Here is a 24,746-nt window from a genome sequence, read left to right as displayed (position 1 = left end):
AAAATGAAAATTAAATTAAGAGTTGATTTTTTTTTTTTTTTTTTGGTCTCATTAGGGCAGATGAGTCACCCGCCGTGCCTGGACCCCAGCCTGGCTGCTGGGGAGATGCAGTCCCCCAGGATGGCAGGGAAGAAGCGAGGGCGGCCCCCTCTGCAGCCAGCACCCATCAAAATGGCTGTTCACAACCTCTTCTCAGCACCAGCTGGTGCTCTGCCAGTCATGAAGATCCCAAAGAAGAGAGGGAGAAAACCTGGACACAAGGTAGATGCATGACTTTCACATTCCTTGTCCACCTCCTGTTGGTCTTCATTCATTTCCTCTAGAATTTCAGCTGAAATGCAGAGACAAAGAAAAAATTGTGCAAGTCTGGGGCAGAGCAGTGCAAAGAAAAAAAAAAAAGGAGATTATTTCTCTTCTACCTAAGATGGTGAAAAAAATCACAGAATCAGAGAGTATTCTAAGTTGAAGGGGACTCATCAGGATCACTGAGTCCAACTCCTGGTCCCACACAGGACACCCCAAGAACCACACACTGTGTGTATTTTCCCAAAGGTTAAAGTTTTTTAATTTAGTAAATTTGAAAATGTTTTCTGCAGTGTTGCATGGGATGGTTGCACACCTTCAGGGAGGTGTTTCTCATTTGTCATGTTCTTCTCTCTTGCTAAGAGTCATTAGAAATGGAACAAACTGAACAGACAAGGAAAGGAATACAGCAGAGCGGAAATAAACGGATGGGGGGGGGGGAAGGAATCTGCTTTCCAAAGGAAAAAAAGAAGAGGGGTACTTGAGAAAAATAATTTGGCTTCACTTTATTTACCTGCTCACTGCTCAGCTCTCTGTGCAACCCTGGGGCAAAGGCAGAGCCAGAGAAAGACAGGAACCCTCAGTGCCTTAAGCTCTTCTGATGCTCTTGCTGGGCTGGGTCTCTTCCACCACACCACTTGCAGTGGGCTCAGCACCAGTGGGAGCAGCACCACTGTGATGCCTCACACCAGGAAAAAAGGAAACTGTGGTCCTGAGGAAAGGAGAATTTGTTCTAGGGAGTGAAATTGGGCTACAGATTAGTAAGGGGTCTTGTGTTCAGCAGATTGCTCTGTAAATCTCTCTGTCTCTGTGCCCAGCCCGCTCAGGCACTGTGAATGTTTGCCATGCCTGTTCCTTGTTTTGAATGGGCACTGGTACAGACATGCAGGAGGGAAAATTGCTGACTGTTTGAAAATCAGAGCTGCTTGAGTTCGTGGTGTCAAGACAGAAAAGTGATTAAAACAATCAGGGTTTGCACAAGGCTGACCCAGCCTTCCCTGGAGAAGGTCTTGTCCAGGGTGTTGCCATTAAAGAGCATGGGTCTCTCCTGGTTCGTAGGAGGCAACATCCCATGCATGGTGCTGCTGGCTGAGCACTGGACACAGGGACCAATTGTTTGATTCCTGTGATCCTTAGATTTGAGCTTTATCTAGAGCAGACTACCTTCATCTTTACCTTTCCCTCCCTTTCACCTCCTGCCAGACCTTCTTCCTCCCATCCCCTAACATCTGTCAAACAGTAGTCCAAAACAGAGCTCCAATATGTTTAAGCATTTTGTAAAATGTGGGATATGGGAATACTTTTTATTTTTTCACTTCCATATCAGGACAAAACTCCAGGATGGAAACATCTGGACTGCTTTACTTGAGGTATTTTTTATTTCAAGTTTGTTATTTATTCTATTTATTTATTTCAAGTAATTTAGTTATTATCAGTAAAGCTGGGTGACTTGCAGATCAAAATCATCCAGTCCGGACAATAATACTTTGAAGATACGCTGAAATTGGGTCTTTGAAGTTTGAGATTGGGTGATCTGCCAAATACCAAAATGGACTTGTATGCAGGGTTTTTCAGACCCCATTCCTTCTGTCCCTGCTTGTCTTGGTGACCCACACTTCTTGCTCATGCATTTACATTTGATTTGTAATTTAAAAAAAAAATAAAAGCTGGGTAATATGTTCTGTTCTATCCCAAATGCACCCATCCACCTGGAAAAAGTCTTTCACCAACAACCACATGCATATAATGGGAGAAGGGGTAGACTTAAATTCCTGGAAATGCTGCAGTAGAGCTGTGCTTTGGACCTATGTAGCTAAGCATTTGGTTCCCCCTCTTCTTCCAAAGGGAAGATTTCTCCCTGGCTGGGTACCGTACACTCGTCCTCTTTGTCCCCAGGCATGTAGAGAGGAAGTAACAACATCCCTCCTTCAGCAGTGGGCCTGAGATGAGGTTCTTTCTTGGTGAGTGTGGCACATAAAAAGGCATCCCTTTATAACCAGTGGTTTAAGTGGATGGAGCTGACACTCATGAGCTGCAGCACCCGTGGCATTTGGCCTGGTGCTGTCAATTTGAGCTGTAGGATTCGTACTCCCAAGCAATGGTTTCCGTCAGGCGCCTTTGTATGCTGCGTGCTCGGCTGAAGTGAACCCCTCTCCATCCAAAGCACTTCCCCAGCGTGAGTCAAAGATTACATTTTTCAATGGGGAACTCTAGCTTGATTTAATTAGCTCAATAATTGTATGACTTTGAGATACCACGAGACTTAAATGCATTTTAAAAAATTACTCCCTGCCCAAATGGCAGACGACCAAATTCTTTATAGCAACCAGAGAGCTGAGTTATTACAGAACAGATGGAAAAATACTTCTGAATTTTTAAGAAACCAGGAATTTACAGCCTAGATTTAAATTTATTTTGACCGAGATGTGAATAACAGACATTTTCAATCACATGCTCTTTATAGACAGGTGACCCATTGCCTGTTCTCACTGATATTAAAGCAAGTATCTGTGTCTTCCTGAAATGACATTTCATCACACTTCATCACCAAGAAAAGTCTTTTCCTTGCTATCCTGTTTATTTTTTCACAGCTTTGGCTATAAAATTTCATCAGCTGTTTTTCCAAAAACTGTTTTGTACCTTATGTGGAGCTATTTGCCATAAAATGTTACATTTCCCCAAAATCCAATATTCTTTCTGATTGTCTAAATCTCTGGGAAAAAGCCTATTCTGGCAGCCGGGGGGGGAGGTTAGTGGATGGATGAGTTTTATTTCTCTGGCTGTGAGTGAGAGCAGCCCTGAAGAGCTGGATAGAAAGCCTGCAAGAGGGAAGGGTTCGTTAGCATCCTGCAGGGATTCGCTGTGTTAGAGGACATCAGAGGGACAGGCTCATGGGGCAGCACTGCAGCAGGGTCCATCATGTCCCTCCCACACAGCAACAAAGCCATGGCCCCCTTTGAGCAGCTCAAGGGCAGTTTGTCCCTCTGTGCAACCAGAGCAGCTCCCACCTGGGGAGGTGGCCCCAGCCCAGATCCGCCAGGACCTTGCAAGTTCCTGCCAGATGGGGTGGGCAGCGAGAGTCACCTGTGTGGAGTGACAGTTTCCATTATGGGGCATAGGTTCCCTTGCTGCCCTAGAAGTCAATACTAATGATGACAAATAAGCAGTTGGGATTTGGACACATTGGGAATGACATTGCACAGACAACCTTAAAGAGTCCTGTTTATTCACCTGTCCTATGATGCAGCCTTGGATTTCAAGGTTGTATGCACTCCTGTCAAGGTTACCTACCTCATTCACTGTGAAACACTGATGGGATGTAGGAGGCTGTGTGCAGGCTCCTTGCATCATTTGCTGTGCAGAAGAAAGTTATTCCCTGACACAAGGGGAAAAGGTGGGAAAGACCTTGGACTGTGTTTCCCTTTGCTAGCTGACCTCCCCTCTCACCCTCAGTGACTGGGTTTGTGTTAAGCTTCATCTCTTCACTCACAGCCAAATGCATGGAGCCACGGACCCCAAAACATGTGCTCAGAAGCTCTGGGCTTCCCTGGTGTAGGTTTAATGGCAACCTTTTGTCCAGCCATCAGAAGTCCGCATGGCAGGACCAGGCTGGCTCAGACACCCACCTTAGTGCACATTTGCAGGGGCTGGAGATGTTTCTTTCTCTGGCAGGAAAAGCTCTCATTGCCAGCAGGTACCTCTGCCCTCCTGTCTGGAAGGACAAAGAACCATGGGGATGGGGTGAATCCTAGCCTTTTCTAGCAATTGTTTTTTTCAGGACAAGAGGTAACTGGTACAGGGGAACAGGGAGCCAAAAAAAATGAGAACTTGCATGTAAGTGGTTTAAGAAAACTGCAGGAAAAGATTGTATTGTGGTTCATTGTGTTTCTTTCCCACGTATTTTATTATACAAGCTGGCAGAGGTCTTCTTCAGAAATAAAAAAAGAAAAAAGTTGTCTGGCAAATGTTCTTTGCCCTCTTTAATTTTTTTTTCGTGGGGATGACATAAATGAATGACCAGATGAATCCTGGCTTCTCTGGAGAGGTGTGCAGATTGTAGTAAAAACTCCAGGACTTAACAGAGTGCTCCCCATCCCCAGCCAATGCATACTCAAACAAACTTGTAGCCAGCATAGATGGCACAAAAGCCCACTTTGTGTGCATTTAATGCATGGTGACTTCAATAAAGTAGACATATCTGTTTCCTACCCAAAATCCCTGATCCACTTTCTCTCATCTCAATTCCACGGTAGAAAGTCCTTAAGAGTGGGGAGTCTTTTGTAGATCTTGTTTTAAAGCAACCACATTTACATCTCATGCTGCACATATTAACACTTATGACATTTGATAGTCAAAAGCTGATTCAAATGCCTTACCACAAGGATTTCCCAGTGTGCTCTGACAGATTTCTTCTGTCTCCTTTTCTCTTCTTCTCGCTTCTTCACTGCTTTTTTTGACTCTCACGCTTTTGTGCTTTCTACTGGCAAGCTCTCAGTCAGTCAGCTGGTTGGTTGGGTTGGCTTTTTGGTAGAGAATATTCAGTGCAAGAAAAGACATCTTTAGATGGAATCCTTTGAGATTTACACTTCATTATATTCAGGGACTACTCAGGGTTTCAGTGGCCAGGAGGCAGCTAAGCCGTTGTTTGCTTAGTGTACTGTCTCTTGCACTAATCAGGCATTGTTTTATTTCAATCTAACAAAGGCCAGTTCTCTACTACCCCTAATAAAATGACATTTATCTGTACCCAGAGGCTGTAAAGCACATTTTGTTGCAATTAATTTTGCAGTAAATTGTTCACTAAAACAGGAGACTGCTAAGAAGGGGCTTCCACACTACAGAGTTTACACAAGCCTTGCCCTTTATTTGCTCTTGAATGTAAGCCTGCCTGGGCCCCCAGGATCTAGGAGGAGAAAAAGGTCTGACGGTGCTGGTGCGGCAGTGCACAGTGTTGGTGGGGCAGCACACTCTCAGGAGGCTCAGGGGCTGAAGAGGTGACTTTCGTGCCTCTGTTTGGGACCACAGGAAAGTGAGCCAGTAAGAATACTAAGGAGCCAACATGCAAGTGAAGCAGAATTTGTCAGGTGTACTGTCCCAAAAATAGTATCTATATAGAGAAATGTGAGAGCATACATGAACTGCTATAACCTGCCCAGAGAAGGACAACAAAGCCAGGGGAGGGTCTGGCGCATCCGTCTTATGAGGAGCAGCTGAGAGAGCTGGGGTTGCTTAGCCTGGAGAAAAGGAGGCTCAGGGGAGACCTTATTGCTCTCTACAACCACCTGACATGAGAGCATAGCCAGGCGGGGTGAGTCTCTTCTTCCAGACAACCAGCAATAGGGAGAAGGGAAATGGCCTCCGGTTGTACTAGGGGAGGTTTAGATGATATATTTGGAAAAAAATTATTCACTAAAAGGGTGTTCAAGCACTGGAAAACAAAGGAAGTGGTGAAAGCACCATTCCTGGAAGTATTCAAAAGTCCCGTAGGTGTTTAGGGATATGGTGTAGTAGTGATCCTGGCAATGTTACGGAATGATTTGATTTGATGATCTTAGAAGTCTTTTCCAACCTGAATGATTTTGTGATTCTATACATACAAGTATATATGCACATCTCTCTATAAATATATATATATAATATAAATATAAAGTGTGTAAAAATGCACATATGTATATATTTATTCTTTGTATATGTATATATACATATATGTGATCAAAAACAAGCCCAGGAGCCTAACATAGGGGCGACCCAAAGTTTCACTTTGTCAGCCCACTTTGCCATGGAAAAGTGAATAAATGACATATTGCTATAGAAGGTAATAAATTATGCTGCTTCTCACATTCTTACATGGAATAAATCCCAGACTGGATGGAGACCCTGAATTTTTTAAACTCTATTCTCTTCCCATTCAGTAAAGCTTTCAATACTCTCTCTCACAGTATCCTTCAGGACAAAATGTCAGGCACACAGCTGGATAAACACATCATGCCATGGGTGAGCAGCTGGCTCTCCAGTCAGGCACAAAGGGTTATAGGGAATGGGGTGACATCAGACTGGTGAACTGATTCCAGGGGTTCCACAGGGCTCCATCTTAGGCCCTATGCTCTTCAGTATCTTCATAAATGACTTGGATGCAGGACTGGAAGGGATACTAAGCTAAGTCACAGATGATACAAAACTGGTAGGAGATGTTGACTACCTTGAGGGCAGGGCAGCCCAGCAGAGAGACCTTGGCAAATCAGAGAACTGGGCAACCACCAAGGGTGATTCTGTGCAGGGCCTTGATGATCTTTGTGAGTCCCTTCCAACTCAGCATAGTGATTCTGTGAAAACAAACTGACAGAACTTTGTCGCTGGATCATTCTTTATCCCAATCTGAAGGCAAGACAACTCTACAAAAACAGTACAACACAGGCAAGTCCCTCATACTCTACAACTGCCATATGACAGGATGTCAAATGCATAGCTTGTCTCAGATGCATTTATTGAATATTTTTCCCCTCTTTCAAACTGGAAACAAAAGGATTTATCCTGCCCCAGGGGAGGTGGTGGTAAAAACTCATTTAGATGTCCCTAACTCCTACATACTTCCATCTCCTTTCCCCAGATATCTGGTTTTACCATTATACTGAAACAGTGACCATTATTTTAGAAATTTGTAATTCATACTCATGGACAACAAAAATCTTCGTTCAAAGCAACTTCTACTCTCCACCAGGGATTGATTGCTCAAGGTTTGGTTTGTAGGCAGTGATCTGACTTAATTCCTACTTAAAATACACTTTATACATTGTCCACTGAAAAACAACAAAAGGAAAGAAATACCTGTCAGAGGAATACTTTGGTGTAGAACATGTAAATATATAAACCAGCAAGCTGTGTCCTTGGCTCTCTGCTTTCCCCTTACTTCCCTTCTTAGCAAAAGGAAAAGCAAGACTGGTACCTTCAGGTCACATCCATCACATCAGTCCTTTTTAAATATGGGGACCTGATCATCATTTAACTGATGAGTTGTTGCCAGGTACTGGCAGCATAAAGACAGAGTGATATTGCACCATAAATTCGCATCATGTTTCTCTTCTCCAAGCTGGGCTGCAGGTTAGAAAGGTCACTGGGTGCAACAGTGCAGCAGTTTGTATTTACTGGCTGGAAATTACACAATCTGGACCACAGTGTGAGCTTATTTACATGGGTGCCAGCCCAGAGTAGCCTCTTGGTGCCACTGGATTTATACAAGATTTACACCCCTGCAACCAAGAGCAGAATTTGGCCCTAAATTATGATGCAGTTAAAGACCCCATGTTTCTGAGTTGTGGAGCATTGTTTACACCCACATGAAATGGGTCGTAAAATGCCATTGCTCTGATTTGTTGGAGTGTTAGGCTCAATTTGCTCAGGTGTAAATAACTACCCGGTGGGTGGCATAATATTTGCATCCTGTAGCTTAAGGCGTTGCTGCCTGCTGCAAATCAGTCAGGCTTCAGGCTCCAGTATCCTCCTGGGAGCAGGATGGATCTTCTGGCCTGGAGAAAGTGATGCAATAGCAGATTGCTAATGAGTGGGAGTTCATGGGGCATGACACACATAGAATAAAATTGGAATATCTTGTGTATACTTTCATTATTTTTTTCAGCTGAAATCTCGTGTCCTGATGACTCCTTTAGCAATCTCTCCTCCGAGAAGCACGCCGGAGCCGGACATTAGTTCGATACCCCAGGATGCAGCTACAGTACCCAACTCAGACACCCCACAGGCTCTCACAGGTACTCAGCCTCAAGTGCTGCTTGACCAAGGGGTGAGCAGGGGCCACAGGCTGATGGCCAGATGTCACAGCCAGATGCTGGGGTTTTTCTCTTTTGTTTTTGTTTTTATTTTAAGTGAAAATGAGGTGCTTGCAGATTAGTCTAGTGACCAGTGACAAGGACAGAGTTATCCTGCAAGATTGTATTTTGACAGCCATGTGTTGATTTTAGTAGAGATGTCAGTTCCATTCCTCTTGAAATGTGAACATCAAAAACCCATGAAAGGTCCATTTTATACCTAACATTTTCACCCCATCTAATATGCTGCAATGAGCAACCTAAATCCCTGTGTGAACATGTGGCATCTGTTGCAGCTGTGGGGAGAAGAACAGAGGAGCCTTGGTCTGACTGTAGGCAGGGCTACCAGCACAAAACCCCAACGCCTTATCACAGCAGCAGGCGTGGTCATTTCCAAATGTAGTCGGAAAACACATCCTTACTCCTTCTTTTTGTTTGTATTACCAGAAGGAACAGACGTCAAGGCTTTTAAACTGTTGTAAATGGGAAGAAAATCAACAAGACAGCTGATTTACCCTGAGATTTCAGCAGAGAAATGGATTAGATAACATTAGAATCTAAACACAATGCATAAATCCCATTATTTCTTAGCTGAGATGCACAGAGGAGAAGTTTTCCATCTGCTATGGTGGCAGAATGATACTAAACCTAGAGACAATGACAATAATATATTTTATTCTCATTTATCCCTTCACACGCAAAGTCTGCAAAGCACTTAGCAAATACCAGCTGAGTGGATGGAAGTGCCCTGAGAGGTGTGCCCAGGGCTGGTTTTGGAGCAGGATAAGGAGGCACAGTCCACCAGCACTGCTAGACCACCAAGGTGGCTGCAAAGGCAGGGGTTCCCTGGGTCATTTCAAGCTCAGTGTTCATTTCAGGCAGTGCCCCACACCTGTGCCCATCCTCATGTCACTGGCACCTTTCCTCCCAGCACCCTCCCAACAGTGCGTGCAGGTTCCCAGAGCAGGGCTGGCAGGACATGAAGGGAAGCTCAGGCCAGCTTTTACCTCCCTCTCTGCTTTGCAAGGACTGTAGGGACCCTGGCTCTGCAGTGGGGGACTCAGCACATTGCCTGCAAGCTGCAGAGTCGCTCCCACAGCTGAGCCCCAACAAAACCAGTGAATTGTCAGGCAGAAGCCACATTCTGCACATTTGTCAAGGTGTGGCACTCGGGGAAAGCTGCACTCTGACATCCCCCTGCCATTTCTGCACGCTGCAGCTGTATTTTCAGTGCACTATCCCTTTGTTTGTTTGGCATTTGGAAGGTGTGAAGTGGTATGATGATAAGTATGATTGCTATTATCCTCCTGTTCACCCAGGATGTAATGCTTGAGCCCCTTCTGCTGATCCCTGCGAGATGGGGGAGCAGAGTGCACTGTGACAGTTGCACTAGATTTTCATTATGGTGATGCAAACTGTAAATTATTTCCAACTTTACACAGCTGTCATCGTGTCCTCCACTCTGCTTGATGGGGCTTTTTTGTCACATATCTGATTTCTGTCAGAAGATAATGTTATATTGTTTGAGAGATGACAGCTCAAGCACACTCAGCCAGCTATTATAATATGTCTCACTTTAGCCTGACTTTAGGCTGTGTCTTAGTCGCCCTTAGTTACTGCAGAACTATTCCTGCTTCCCCGAGATGCAGTTAGCCCCAGCCAAGCTTAAAATAAGTTCATGGTAGTGAGGAGAGCACTCATTTTTTGGGCTACTGCTGGCAGGCCTGATGGCATAGAGAAAAACTGCCTTTGAAGCTTGTGAGAGTAGGCATGCAGGGCTTGGCTGTGGAGAGTCTGGGGCAGACTCCCTCACAGCCCCCTATGTGGCACAGCCACGTTATTGCAGCCCCAAAATGTAGCACTGCACACCATGCACAGCTTCTCTCAACTTGATGCAGTTTGTAGAGTGTTAGGCTGGACGTGGAGGGTTAGGATGCTTCCGAAGGCCATATTCTCTGCCACAGCGCTGTGCAGCATAGCCCTCCAGAAATTATGGCTGCATTAGAGTCAGAAGAAGCAAGGATCCAAAGCCTTTCCAAAAGTCATTTCAGAACAGTGCTTCTCACAGCAGCTCTCAATGAATCAGTCTAAAAACAGAGGAAAATGAAAAAACGACCTGAAAACACTAGTCAGGCCAGAATTCCCTCCTTACTGTGAAGTCACCTCTGGTAGTCACTGTTCTTCACTCCCAGCATATTTTTGTGGTCACAAGTTGCATGGACAAGGTAGACTCAAGAGAGCAGACCCCAGGCATATATAGAGCTTTTTAAGGTATGTGTAGCTTATCCTAGCCTGTGACACTGAGCTAGACCTAAACTCAGCTTGCTTTGCTCTGGCAGTGGGTCATTAGCACAAGGAAGTCTGGCTCTGCCATCACAAATGGCAACAGTTCACCAGTGAAGGAAGAACTTCAGAAATTAATAGAAATGTAGAATGCTAGCGTTTCCTAGGATGCTCTCAGGACCATTTTGTAATTACCTTGTTGGGCTTTTATGTCCACAGTCTGCATTTATGTCAACAAACAAGCAAACCTGGGGCCGTACCTCGACAGAAAAAAGGTGCAGCAGCTGCCAGAGCACTTTGGCCCGGAGCGGCCGTCGGTGGCCCTGCAGCAAGCAGTGCAAGCCTGCATCGACTGTGCACTCCAGCAAAAAGTGGTCTTCTCCCTCATCAGGCAGGGCTATGGAGGAGAGATGGTGTCAGGTAAAGCTTCTTTGTAAGGGGTTTTTGGCCAGTAGGGAAGAGCTTGAAGTCTTAACGTGCTCCCCAACCCTGACTGCCCTGGATGTCCTATTCCCGTCAGTGGGATGGCAACCAGCTTTGAATATCACTTATGCTTTTGTAAAAAAAGCTGCTGTAGGAATAACCTTGGTGTCAGATAAAAGAATGTTGGTAAGGGGTACTGCAGTGGTGATTCAGGCGAGGAACATGCACTCCAGAGTCTGCCTCTTACCACGTTCTGGAGCAATGCTGAGGCCAGGGCTGAGAGCTGATTTCATGCAGCTGTTCAAGGATAGGCAGCAACACCAGCCCACTTCATGGCACACAAGTACACATGCATGCCTCATGTGATGAGGGTGGCAAAACCCTGGAACCGGTTACCTAGAGAGGTGGTGGATGCCCCAAACTCAGACATATTCAAGGTCAGGTTAGATGGGCCTTGGAGCAATCTGAGCTAGCTGAAGATGTCCCTGGTCACTGTAGGAGGGTTGGACTAACTGACCTGTAAATGTCTCTTCCAGCCAAAATCCTTCTATAACTCTGTGATTCTGTGTTTCTTGAAAGGACAACCTCTTTGGAGTTTATCTGTTGGTGCATCTCCTGCCTGCACTTCATGAGCCAAACCTGCTCTCTGCTGCAGGAATTGCAAAAGTCCACAGCAATTTCCCATGCAGCAGGACTGCACACAGTCAACACAAATATTTCAGAGTGAATCAAAGACCAAGGGGAACTTCCCAGCAGCTCCTCATTTTCCCACAGTGGCACTTCTTGCTGTGTCCTGATGAACCTCCCATGTCCCACAGTGAATCCTCTGGCCTGGTTCTCAGCATGAATGTGAACTTTTCTTCTATCACAGCAAGTGTTTTGTGTCACAACATTCTTTAACATATGGGGATGCAGTGAGAATGAAACAATAATGGGAATATGGGAACAGCACTCTCCAATGAGCTGCTGCAGATGAGTCAGGCATGAACACAAAGCCAAGGATTGCAAGTCCAATCAGTTTTGTAGGGACTGCAGATGCTCAGCTGTGCCACTGGGACCTTCTTGTGTGGGAGCCTAGGCTCTGGCCCTCTGTGCAGCATATAAATCGTGCTTCTTCCCTCTCCTCAAGTTCTCTGTAATCACAGGTGTGCCTTCCCTAAGGGACATCAGAAATACTCTGAGAATGATCCAGACTTGTTCACAGAAACACAAGACTGAAACAATTCAGTGCAGAGCTTCATTTTTGCCTAGTTCTGTGCTGCATATATGATTTTCATTGCTATCAGGAGAGTCATATTATGCACCAAGACTGCCAGACTCCTTGGTCTCTGTTCCTCTGAGCTGGCTCAGCTTCAGCTTCACCTGAACTAAAAGCACCTGGTCAACATTTCTACCAATTTCATGCTTCTAGTCATCAAAGAGGGGTGAATGACCTCCTAGTTGTGGTGTGGCTCTGCAATTGCACCTCACTCCCAGCAGCACAGATGAGTTTTGTCATTTTCCAATCTTCCCATGGCTTGGCTCACAGATGCTCAACCAGCTGTGGAGCATGACTGCTCACAGCAGGTCAGGCCAACAGGAAATCTCAGAAGTTATCCCTAAAACTGTAAGTTTAATGTTGCAGTTTTTTCATGTTAGTATTGATAGGAGACTGTAGGATTGGAAAAGAAGCTTCCAGGTGGAAGAGTCCAGGCAACCATATCATATTGTCCTTCCTGCAAACCTGTTGAAATTGAATTTGTCTTGTTACAACTGATCCTGGTGGGTCTGTTTTGACTCCTCCACCCCTTCCATGGCTGGGACCTTATGCTTTTTGATTCCTGGCTAAATATATCCCCTGACAGGCTTACGCAGGAATTTTAATTGCTCTGTTCTTACCCTTAGATATATTTCTAAGAGAACCACCTTCATCCTACTAGGCTGAAATACAGAGTTCCTTCCAGGTGAAGAAGAGTGCAGGTGTCTTGCCATGGTCCCACATAACAGGATGGTAGTGGCTGCAGTGCCACAGGGAAATCTTCTGTTCCCCAAACATAAGTGTGGTCTGCCTGTGCAGTTTTGCAAGTGTGAATTCTCCCTTTTTCAGCCTGGATGACCAGAATGATGCCCATCAATCCATCTCAGGTTTCTCCAGAACTTTGTATAGTGGCTTTAACTCTCCATTTTCTCTCCTAAAAAAAATGTTTTGTTCCACACCTTCTGGAAATATATCTGAGTTTTTCATTACTGTGTCACCTTTCTGTTTTATGGGCATCTGGTAAGCTTGCATTATCATTTCTTTTCCCATCAGGTTGTTTTGAGCCTCTTTGAAGAGTTATGGATTTTTGTTTATTTTCCAATATTCTTTCACTCACTTTTACTATTGCAGAAGTCAAAATCAGTCGATCCTTTCTTTGCAGTCTCCCAGTCCTCTTCTCCATTGATGATGTCTGCCAGCTTACAGCATCCACAAAATCATTTTGTGCCAGCACAGACTGTTGTTGGTTTCTCTCTGGGACTTGGGGTCTCCTGCCAGCAAACCCTGGTGTCATTTCTTGACCCACCCCTTGTATGCAATCATTTCAAATTTAATGAAAGATTTCTCATCCTTTACTGAATTCTGGATAGATCACAACTGCCAACATTCAACTGCCCATAAATGCAGTTAACTCAATAAATAAAGGTCAGTGATGAAGCTGTTACCTCTCTCTTCAGTACAATCCTGGTACTTTTCTTTCATTCACAGCCATGCCTTTAATTCTTATCTCCCCATTATCTTTTAAAACCTCGGGTACTGCTGAAGTCAGCGCTAACAGCCCATCACTATTGGTGATCACTGCAGATCACTTTCTTTCCCCTTCCTTAGACCAGGGTATCATAATTGCCTCCTTCTAATCACACGATACAGTTTTCAGATGGATGCATATATTAGAAAAGCTTGCACTGCTGGCCATGCCAGTCAGCATCTTTCAGCTCTCCAGGGAGGAGGTGATCTGGGTCACACCAACTCAGCTCCTTAAGTTCCTCCAGTTTGCTGTGTGCCTCAGGTAAGGTAATTTTGCAAAATATTTTAAGATGTGCAAACACTTGAGTAAAATTATTTCCCCCTCTCTCAGTCTCCCTTCTGCCGTGCATCCACAGGTATTGAATTGCTCCTGTTTTGCTTTGCAGTTTCAGCTTCTTTTGAGGGGAAGCAGCATCTCCAGAGCCTGCTGGTAGTGAACAGCATCGGGTATGTCCTGCGCTTCCTGAAGAAGCTGTGTCGCAGCCTCCTGTGTGACAATCTCTTCAGCAACCAGCCCTTCCAGCAGTACAGCGCTGTGACAGACAGCCCAGAGGGCTATGGAAACAGACGGATGGAGGCAGGTAGGCTGCTTTATCACCTTGGGCTCAAGAGTTCATAGAGCTGAAGAAATGACTGTCTTTTTTTGGTGCTGTGCTGTGTATCATAGGAAACTGAAGTCTGAGGGACCCTTCCAGAGGGAGGCAGTGAGCTTACTTGTGGTGTTTTCCCAGTGGCTATAGAGGAGGTGTTCAGGGGGCCCCAGCAGAGAAGTTTTGGGGCAGCATGTTTTATTAGCACAAACCTAAGGTACATATTATTTATTATTTATTTAGATCTTTATAAGTTACATATTATTTATTAGCTGTAGCACTGACAGCCTGGATCCCAATCTGCCACCCCCATCTGTGAGTATAAACCTAAATGAGCTGTGGCTGCTAAGTGGTTTGCTTTGCTATTTGGACGGATGTTTCTCCTAACTTAAAACCCTCTGGGACCAGCAAGGTCCCTGTCTTAGTGCTTGACCGTGTGGGGCAAAGCCTGGAGGAGCTGTGGCATGAGGCAGATGCATCCAAGGATGGTGGTGATCCTGAGAACTACCTGCCCTGAGCAGCACTTGTCTCCCAGATGGATGGCATTCCTGAGCTTCCTTCTTGTTTGTATTCTGGGACAGGGTGCTGGCCCCACACAGCCCCCAGGGAGCTGGGACATGCCTGCAGCCCCACCTGCAATCAGAGGCTGGAAAGCTGCCCTGGGGCCTTACTATGGCATTGCAAAAGCTAGTTTAGAAAAAAATAAAGATGTAAATTATGGGCATGGGCTTTCATTTCACCTGCAGGCTTCCTCCTGACTTAAATTATTTTTCCTTTCCTTTTATTAACAGCGCTGTGGGTGTTTGGGAAGGGCACTGTCTCTCATTCCGTTTAATGGCAGATACATGCTGGCAGATGAGAGAAAGGTGTTTTAGTGTCCACAATCATGATCTTTGAATCATTTGTTCACAAAGAATACCCTCAGTGTGGGCTTTGCTCACCAAAGCAGGGAAATCAGTTTTTTGTACAAAGGAATCCAGCTGTCACTCTTACACATAGGGGAAGAAAGGCAGGAGACCAGACTGGAAAGCAGTATTTTTCTTTCCTCTCTGCTAGGACATTTGCAGCAAGCTGAATGCTTCTGAGAGGTCAAGGGATTTCTGTAGCTCTGAGCCAGTGCAACCCAGGAGGCCTGGCATTTGCGTTTGCATTTGCATTTTAATTTGCATGTACATCTGCATTTACTTTCTCACGGCAGGGCTGTGTGTGAGAGAAGGCAATTCCACAACCAGAGTTTTTACAGTTGCTGTTACACTCTGAGTATCTTCCTTCCCACAAAATTCCAATGCAGATGCCCCTGACACCATCCTCACTGGATTTCCCTGAACTTTGAGATGGGCAAAACATTATTTTTTCCCTCAAACTAGACAAGAGATGTGGGTGTAGGCAAGGTTTCTTTCCTGGGTCTCCCACTGTGGGGTTGGGGGGTGTATGTGTGCAGTCTATAGCCCCCAAGAAACTTCACGGGCTGGGCAGCCTGGGCTAGTCAGGTAGGTTTAGATTAGCTATGAGGAAGAGATTCTTTACTGTGGGAATGGTGAGGGACTGAAATAGGTTGCCAGGAGAAGCTGTGAGTGCTCCACCCCTGGAAGGCCAGGTTGGATTGAGGCACTGAGTCTGTGTTTAATGCTGCATTGCCTAGATCTCCTTCCAGCATCTCTCTGCAGCAAGGTTAGCACGAGGGTTCCTCTGCTAACAGATCAAAGTTTTTTTTCCTATGCAGATCAAAGTTTGAAATGAATGAAAAGGAGGAGCTGTGCTGCAGATGGATCGGTGGGGGGCACTTGTTGGGATAAAACTCACATGGAAGGGGCAGGACCATAAGAAAGCACCACAGGAAGCCATGCAGAGCAGCCACATATTTCATTGTTTCTGCTCCCCATCTTGTAATCGAGATGTCCTTTCTTTTAAAATCATGTGGTTTTTGATCCCTTTGCACCGATGAATCTAATCCAAGTATTGACTTTGGTGCAATTACTCTTGATTTACACCATCAGAAGGGACAAGAGAAGCCAGCATCGTGTCCAGTCATATTAATCCACTTACCCCATACAGGAGCCATCTTTTAACCTTGCCCCAAAGCACATGCCCCTAAGCCATAATTCACCTGTGCTCACAGCAAGCTGCCAGATGTTAATGGCTGTGTACAGGCCAGGTGGGATTTGTTGACATAGGCATATATCACTTACAACTGTGTTTTACATGCCTAGGAAGTGCACACTCATCAGGCTGTGCCTAGAGCTGGCCTGTGCAATGAGCCTTGTTGGCTGAGCGTTATCCTCCCTGCACCTGAGCCCCATGCTCTGCCTGCCAAGGACCCTCACCTGTCTCATGTCTCACATGGGACCTTCCCCAGGGCTCTTTCTCAGCTGTGAAGGGACTTTCTGGCTCATGAGACATTTGTGGGGAGCAGCTGTGGGATGACTCCCAGACCTTCATCTGGGAAATGCCCAGCTTCTGGTCTGCATTACAGCAAATCCCAAGATGTTACCTGTCAACACAGACATGGGTTCCAAGCACCTTTGGACCTGCACCCCAAAATTTTCCACGGGAGTGGTAGAGAAGTTTGAGCTAAAATTATGGCAAGATTTGGGTGACCTGTGCAGAGAACTCTGTGAAGTCGGGCAGGGTCTAAGTGATGGGAAGCCAACAGAGATCCTGTGAAGTGCCTCCACTCTGCATTCAGATTTCATCATTTGTCTTATGCTCAGCTAATGGAGGCTTGGATGGAAGCATGTGAAAAGTACATTTCTAGGACTCCTACATGGCTGTTGACCTGCACCTATGAGATACTAGGTTATTCTTCAGAGGAAACCATGTTCTCTAAAAATCTTCTGGCTAACCTGGTGGTTGGCACAGGAAAAGAAGAAGTTTCTCTCCTGTGGGAAGAATGAAGTTTGATAAACCTCTGTTTTCCCTTTCAGTCAATCATTTCTTTGTTCTTTCTGTCCCAAACCTTGGGGTTTGGCTATTTTGTGCTGTTAGACAATTGATGTCTCCACATAGAGCATGGCTGCATGTGGCTGCAACAAAACTTTATGCAAGAGCTTCGGTGGCCACTCTGCATTATTCTTATCACAGGGGAAGACAGAAAGGTCTGTGAATAAGGTCCCAGCCTTGCTGATCCCGCCATGGCCAATACAAATTTGGAAACACAGATACCATATGGAATTCCCTATCACTATCCACAGGACACCAGCTTCTCTTCTTGTGACACTGGCTGGAAGTAGGGATCTATGTGGAGCAGAAGCACAGCAGGACACTAGTGCCTCTGTCTGTAGGAAGGTGGGGTCTTCCTGTCCACAAGCCCTTGAAAAACTGGTGTGGCAAGCACAATAACAATGCACAATAGAAGTGTGACTAAGTAGGCAAGATGCTGGCCTGGGAACTGGACTTTCCCATTGACTATGTGGGTGAGCCACTCTTCCCTGCTGTGTCTTTATTTGAGTTTGTGTCGAGGAGGGCAATAATTCTTGCCAAGATGTGCAAAGCCCTTATAAACCAGCTAGGAAAAAGAGAATAATATGATAGAAAGCCACATATTATTACAATCAATATTTTCTATTGCAAGCACCAAATAAACAGCAGCTCAGAAGTTTCAAGCCCTCAGAGGGTAAGAAAAATGTTGTCTTTCCCCTTTCTAGTACTATGGCTTGTTTAATCTTGTCTTGTTGCATGCTATGAGGAACAGTGCTCCTGGCTTCTCAGCACACTTGGAATAAATGGCTTTTATGGCTATCAATAGCTTCAGCACTCCTTAGCATTTAATTACCTGCAAAGGCCATTTATTGCCTCATATATTCCTCTACCATGATCATTATCCTTTAAACAATAAATAAAACATTAAGGTCACTCTTAAAGAGAGAGCAGAGATATCCAGCCACAACAAAGTATAATATAAAAATTTTATATTGTCTTTGGGGCTTTTGGATTGATGGCAGAGCCTGCAATACAGCTTAGAAAGGCTGGGATGGCTTCCTTCCTTCCTTCCTTCCTTCCTTCCTTCCTTCCTTCCTTCCTTCCTTCCTTCCTTCCTTCCTTCCTTCCTTCCTTCCTTCCTTCCTTCCTTCCTTCCTTCCTTCCTTCCTTCCTTCCTTCCTTCCTTCCTTCCTTCCTTCCCTCCTTCCTTCCCTCCTTCCTGAAACCACATATCTAGGGTGAAAATTGTGTGGCAGAGCTGAAGGAGAGGCAGCTGGAGATGCATGTTGCAACCCAGAGGAGGGACAGGAACAGTTTAGGATGGTCCAAAGGATAGGAAGTAAGGGCAGGGGGTTGAAAGAAAAGTCAGTGCTCCTGTGGAGGGGTTTCATGAGGGTGGTAGCAGAGGCTTTAGCATTCAGACCCTTTAAGGCTAGATCAGAAGAAACTAATAAAATGTATACTAAGGAGAAAATCCTGGCAAGAAGAAAAATAAGAGATGGATAGAAGAGAGAAAATGCAGCTGTGATGCATTTTGCATGGACTCCATGGAATTGGCAGAATTGGATAAATTGAACTTCCTGACCTTTAAGTTGTGAGATTACTGTTTGCTAACTCACAAATGAAGATTCTCTTTCTCTTCCTTTAAGTTTATGAAATTGTATCTCTTCGTGGATGCTAAGCAATGAAGCTGTAAGTAGACATCCCTTCAGCAGCCGAAATACTCCTTCCCACATTCTGCTGGGCTGTTTTGCCTTCACTGACTTGAGGGGGTGCAAGAAAGTTCATCCATTTTGAAAAGTTACCCCTGGGGAGGGAGGCATTCTGCTCTCAGCAGTGAATAAGGAAAAGCCCAAAGGCCCCTTTATCCTTCAGCCCAAGATGTGCTCAGTGCCACGGCACAGACACTGACAGCACTGGATATTGCCTGGGCTGCAGCCATGGAGGTTAGAAAAGAGAGACAAGCTATGAAATAGAATTTAAGGATACTTTATTTCTCCATATCAAAGGATATGCATAAGGAAAGTGGATGAAATTATAGGCATAAATGCATGAAGCATGATGGATGAGATCATATCCACTACAGAAAATAATACCCCTGGGTATATGCATTTAATTCAAACTTTACAAGCAGAGTCATGTGGAGGAAACACTGACACTTTCAGAGCCCTAGTCAGGTAAATAATGTGATTGTTACTCTCTTTTAACTCCCGCTTTAGCTTTAACTTTGTTTTCGCTGGTTAAGACCTTTCCCTAGAGCTATGTGATTCCTTTAGGAGATATCTGAAGTTAGTAGTCCAGGCTTTTATTTTAAATAGCTTAAATTAAAGTTGAAAAGGGAATTTATATTCCTAAACTTTTAAAATATTGATCCAAATACCTGTGATCCAATATACCAGCGTTTCAAGCAGTCAGATGAGCAGGCCACAAGCCAGAACTGGTGATGGGAAACCTATGCAAGTTCTGCAAGCATAAGCCAATATGAGTCACCTGGTTTTTCAAAGATGTGGGTGGGAAAAAAGGTGAACCTCAAGATCCAGCACTTACTAAGTAAAAGATAAAACAAGAGGGGTTTTGGAAGATAGGGGAACTTTTGCTTGTGAATCTGGATGAGAGGGACCTTGCTTCTGGGAGTGCCTGGTATGTGGTGTCTGTGGCATGGCCTGGGCTTGCATCTCCATGGCAGGGAGCAGAGACAGCTGAGAGTGGGGAAAGGGAATCTGGTATTTAGGCTATTTCAATATGACAGGTTTCAAACAAGATTCAGATTTCCTCCCCCCCACCCCCCCCATAGGACACTACTGATTTTTGCTTGGATACTCTTCAGTTTTCCAGCTCAGTTTTTCACCTTCCTCATTGTTGCTTTCTTTCTTAGCCTTTTATCGTCTTCCCTCCCCTATATGTCTTTATCTACCTTCTATTTCTTTCTATCCTTTCCCAGTTCACTACAAAACAAATGGAAGCCCACACACAGTGGCATTTCCATTTCCATGGAAATAAAAGATCCACTGTTTTTTCTTGAAAAGTCTTGGCACTGTTTAATCAACAGCGCTCCCCAGTTCCTTAGGATTTATTTGTTTGCAGTAATTATACAGAATATATCAAAATGCCTTTCATAAAGTAGTAACACACAGCATCTGCCTGAAGAACATTAATCTGTTGGCAAAATGAGTGCAAAGCCAGAGATTAAAGCAATTAAGAGAGCAAATTGTTGGTGGTGACATGCAGTTTGGTGTTTGCGCTGGCCTTGGGCAGCAGTGAGCAAGGTAAGGGTGCAAGGCAAGGGGTAGCACCTCCAGCAGCTGGGCAAGAGAAGTACATCCTCTGACTGAAAACAAGCTGCAAAGTGTGGCTTGGGGGACCAGGTACTTTATGGTGGCTTTCTTCATGGAAGAGAAAAGATTACAGAAGTGACTTAAACAAAAAATGTGGCGGTGGCTTGATAGTCTTCATCAGAGAAGCCAGATTTAAGGAAAATGCAGTGGGGTTGGGGATGAGTCCTAGGATGGGGTCCCAGGGTAAGCCCAGCTCCCCAGCAGCATGGCACAGTGCAGCACAGTGATGTGGAGGGAAGCTGGCTCTGTAGGATCATGGAAAGAGAAGGGGATAAAAAGGGGAATTGGTGAGTTCCTAGCTGCTGGGATTGAGATCAGCCAGGGATGTCAGAAGCAGAGACGACAGGAAAATAAAGGTTTTATGAAGGGGAGCTAAGACTTCAGGGCTCATATAAGTTGTATTTATATGGCAGAAGAAATATCAGAAAGTTCAGCAGAGCAGCAGCACTGGGCAGGGAGAAATGAAGCAAAGACTTTATAAAAGATCGTATACCTGCATACAAACACATGCACAAGCTCATGCTTTCTTGTACTATTCTACCTAATTTCTGGATGAGATTATTATATTTGATAATGAGCAAACATAGCTTATTTTGCAGTCATTGCATTTTGCTGTAGAAATCTTGCTTCTGTATCTCAAATTGTTTGTTTTTCAAACAATAAAAAATTACTGTTAAATATTTTAGGCCAGTACTAAGCAATATAATTCAGGAACATTCATCATGGTGGTAGCAAAACAGAAGCACATTAAGTACTTCATCTGCAGAGAATCACAGTATAGAACACCTTGAAATTTTCAAATAACACAGTCATTTTCATCTATTCTATTCTGTATACAGCTTTTTTGTGACTTCTATCAATGCTGATTTATAGGGATACACAGTGCATTATAAACTACCTTGACAGAAAAACCCCTCTAGCTACTGCTAGAAGCTGGAAACTGAAAAGATCGATCTCAGCCTCTCCCATCTCCCTCTGCCATTGCAGAACCATCGCTGTGCTAAGACACAAAACTATACAACCCTGATAAATCTTCTTTTCATGATGTACACTTCGATATAACATAAAGGCAAGGAAGAAGGGAAGAGAAAGGAGGAGCATGTCTGAAATCAGGTGGATGAGACCAAAGGAAGACTTTTTCTTCAACCTAGATCCCTGTGTCATTGAAATCCCTCTGCCTTCACTCGTGTGTGTGCCTAAACAATTTGCCTGTGCTGCAACATAGGACTAAAACCTCTCTATTTTAACAAAATTCATTTACTCAATCCTCCCCAAGCACTTTAAAAATGGAAAAAAATTCCTCAATGGGTTATTTATTCACATGAGTACCTTTTATTATTAAATCTAATATATTTGTCAGCAGCTAGCTTTTGAATTTACTCTACCTTTTTATTCAGTTTAGACAATAAAACCATGTTGATCTGTTCCCAGCTGGTTTCATTCCCTGGTTCTACTGCATTAAATACAATGTGGCTGTTGTCTGGGCTGCAAACACTCAAGGGAAATTGTTTAAATAATGAAAAAAAATTGCTTATGCTGAAGACCTAATCAGGACAACATTGGATTTTGGAAAATTCTCTAAAAAATGTTAGATTCTTGATGTTAACTGACTGGCAGCTTCTCCTTGGGGGACTCAGCATTTCAGTTACTGCAAAATATTTTCTAGCAGCTAGGACGCAGCTAGAAAATAGCTAGATGATACATGGTGCAGTAAAGCCACAGACTAAACCTTGGAGAATTCATTTCAGGTTTTATCTCCACAGTGTGACCATAGTTTCAGCGTTCATAATATCTGGATTCACAAGTGGATGAGGCATATTTACATTTTCCTATTCTGACTGATGACTAAGCCCCCCCTTTTCCCCTGTGGATGCAACTGTGTGTTCCTATAACCCATGCAAATGTTCTTCCATAGACTAAAAACCACAGGCGTGACAGCCCTGGCCCGCTGCTGGCTGATGCCCTGGGCTGCCTGCTCGCTCGCTGCCTCTCTGCAGCAGCCTCAGGGATGCTGTGACTCCCTGGGGAGGTGTGTGCATGCCACTCCATCTTGGCAAGCAGCGAGCAGCTCGGCTCTGCTGCCACAAACCAGATGTCGCTCCCCTGAATGCTTCCCTTGTCCAGCCAAACCGTGGCAGCCACAGCACATGGGCTGGTGTGGAAAAGGGTCCTTGGTGTGGAAAAAAGTCCTTGCCCAGCTGTGTAGGGGGCAGATGAATGCACCAGACAGTGGTGTTGACACGGTGCAGAAATATTTGCTAAGGAGTGACATCATATTTTCATTGTGCTGCATGTCTAGATGGGCAATGGAGCTAAAAGGAATGGGCTGGTGGTGCTGTAATCCCAGAGTAAATCACAGGAGCCGGAGCTGGAAAGTCTTAATCTATCACCGGACACTCTTATCTCTACACAGATGCATGCAGGCTCAAACTGCAGAGAAGATAAGGGCCATGGTACATTCCTGACTGGACAGAAATGTGTGAGGCTGTTTGGAAGGAACAGAAAAAAAATATTTAAAAATCTTTTAAAAGTTGATGTTTAAAACAGAAAATGGCAGTTCAGAGCCAAGGCATATCTTTCACAATCTTAAATGCTGTTTATACCTTTCTGCTCTCTCCCTCTCTGTTTTAAGCTAGACTGTACTGATGGTTAAACTCATCTGAGGGATTTCCTCCTACATTTCAACATTTGCTTTTTGTGTTTCCCCTTTTCTGTTTTTCCTTTCATGAAGGCTGAGTTGCAGGGTTTCTAAGCTACTGCTTAAAACTGTCTCCTCCCCTCACCCACCTCCCATTCCTCCCTCTCTCACCTCCTTCCACCCCTCCCATGTCCCCGACAGGGCAAGTGCCATCCTTGTGCTGGGAGCAGGAGCCAGGCTCAGGAACTATAAAATACAGGCAAAGATAAAACCGTACAAAGAAGGAGCCTCTCAATGGGATTTTGACACTGTGGCTGGCTCCTCTCAAAATGACTGGGAGATGAAAAAAGGCTGTCCCTGGCTGGGAGAAAGGAGAGGTCTGAAGAAGCTATGATATCATGCTGCTTAAAATATGGAGTTCACATCTGGTCAACCCATTATAGACAATATATGGCAGCACTTTAAAAGGTACAGGGAAGGGTCAGAGGGCAAAGCCTATCACTAAATGATATGAAGAATAGGAGACAACACAAAAAAGGAATAGTGGGGGCAGAGAAAAGAAAGACAGATATAAATCTGTATTGACTGTGAGGAAAGGAAGTTAATGGGGAATTTAATTAAAGAAAATACAAATGATTGAGCATTGCAGGTGGTAAAGTAAAAGGTTATGAAATAATATTATTGTCCTAGAAGGAAGGGTAGTCATCCTGGGAAGTTACTGATGAGTAAAAGAGGACCTCCCTGGCTTGGGGATCAGTGTCCAGCATGCTCAGAGCAGAGACTCTGGGTTTCCAGCAGTGCCCCATGCAGCCTTCTCCCAGACACAACCACTTCATGGCTGTGCAGGATATGACCTGTTAACTGGGAAAAGGGACACTGGTCCCACTTCACTGCCCTGACCTTGGGCTCTGCTGTCCAAGCAGCAGTTTGGGCATGAACCCAGAAAAAGGCATGGGTTGGACCAAAGGAAGTGTGAGATGGATGGAAGGGGAGCAGTCTGGGGAGAAAATGGCTATGAAAATCATATGTGTGGGACGAGAGAAAATAGAAAAGAGAGATAGGGAAATAACAGGAAAAATGGGAAAAGGATGATGATGTAGGTGGACGAAAGTAGTGTTAGAACAATGTCAAGATAGTGGTAATATAATGGAAGAAGAAGGAGGAAGAGGTGACAGGGAAGAACAGAGGGAGAAGCACGTAGGGGGTGTAAGGGAATGGAGCCTAAGAGAGGTAAAGGGAGAGAAAGATGTAACATAAGCAGTGATGTGGGAGCAGCAGCAGGGAAGGAAAGCGGCACAAAACATGTTTGGCCTGGGAGCAGAGCAGGCAGAATAGAGTGTCTCTGGAGTGTACAAGGAGATTTTGCCTATAGGAGAGATTCTAACAAACTAAGTTTGGGCTTTTTTTAAGATGTAGAAGAAAAAGTAGGAGATTAGATCTGCTCAGGAAAAGGTCAGCTAGGGATCATCTTTCCTGTGTATATACACTATTCTTCATTTCCTGCTTGACTTGAAATTGATTTTCATTTGCTTTCCTGATGTACAATAAGAGTCAATTCTTTTGTCTTTCTGGAGTGTGTCTATTCCCAGATGCTACCAAAGGCCCAGTGTTTGTGTTCTGCATTCACACACGCAGTATGCACCTGTGAGGCACTCCACAGTGGCAAGTGAG

At 44.7% G+C, this 24,746-nt stretch overlaps 1 protein-coding gene across 1 annotated transcript in view; it reads left to right on the top strand.

Moving 5' to 3' along the window:
- The window catches only part of SCML4 (Scm polycomb group protein like 4), a 63,902-nt gene that overhangs the window by 22,020 nt on the left and 17,136 nt on the right, over positions 1-24,746 (top strand). The window contains exons 2-5 of the mRNA XM_062488717.1: positions 56-261; positions 7,937-8,066; positions 10,626-10,826; positions 13,980-14,174. Coding sequence (XP_062344701.1) covers positions 61-261; positions 7,937-8,066; positions 10,626-10,826; positions 13,980-14,174 — 727 coding nt within the window. The 5' untranslated portion in view covers positions 56-60. The remainder of the gene's footprint in view (positions 1-55; positions 262-7,936; positions 8,067-10,625; positions 10,827-13,979; positions 14,175-24,746) is intronic.

This window comes from Cinclus cinclus, chromosome 3, assembly GCF_963662255.1.
Source record: "Cinclus cinclus chromosome 3, bCinCin1.1, whole genome shotgun sequence".
NCBI lineage: Eukaryota > Metazoa > Chordata > Aves > Passeriformes > Cinclidae > Cinclus > Cinclus cinclus.
This window is presented reverse-complemented; position numbering and strand designations above follow the sequence as displayed.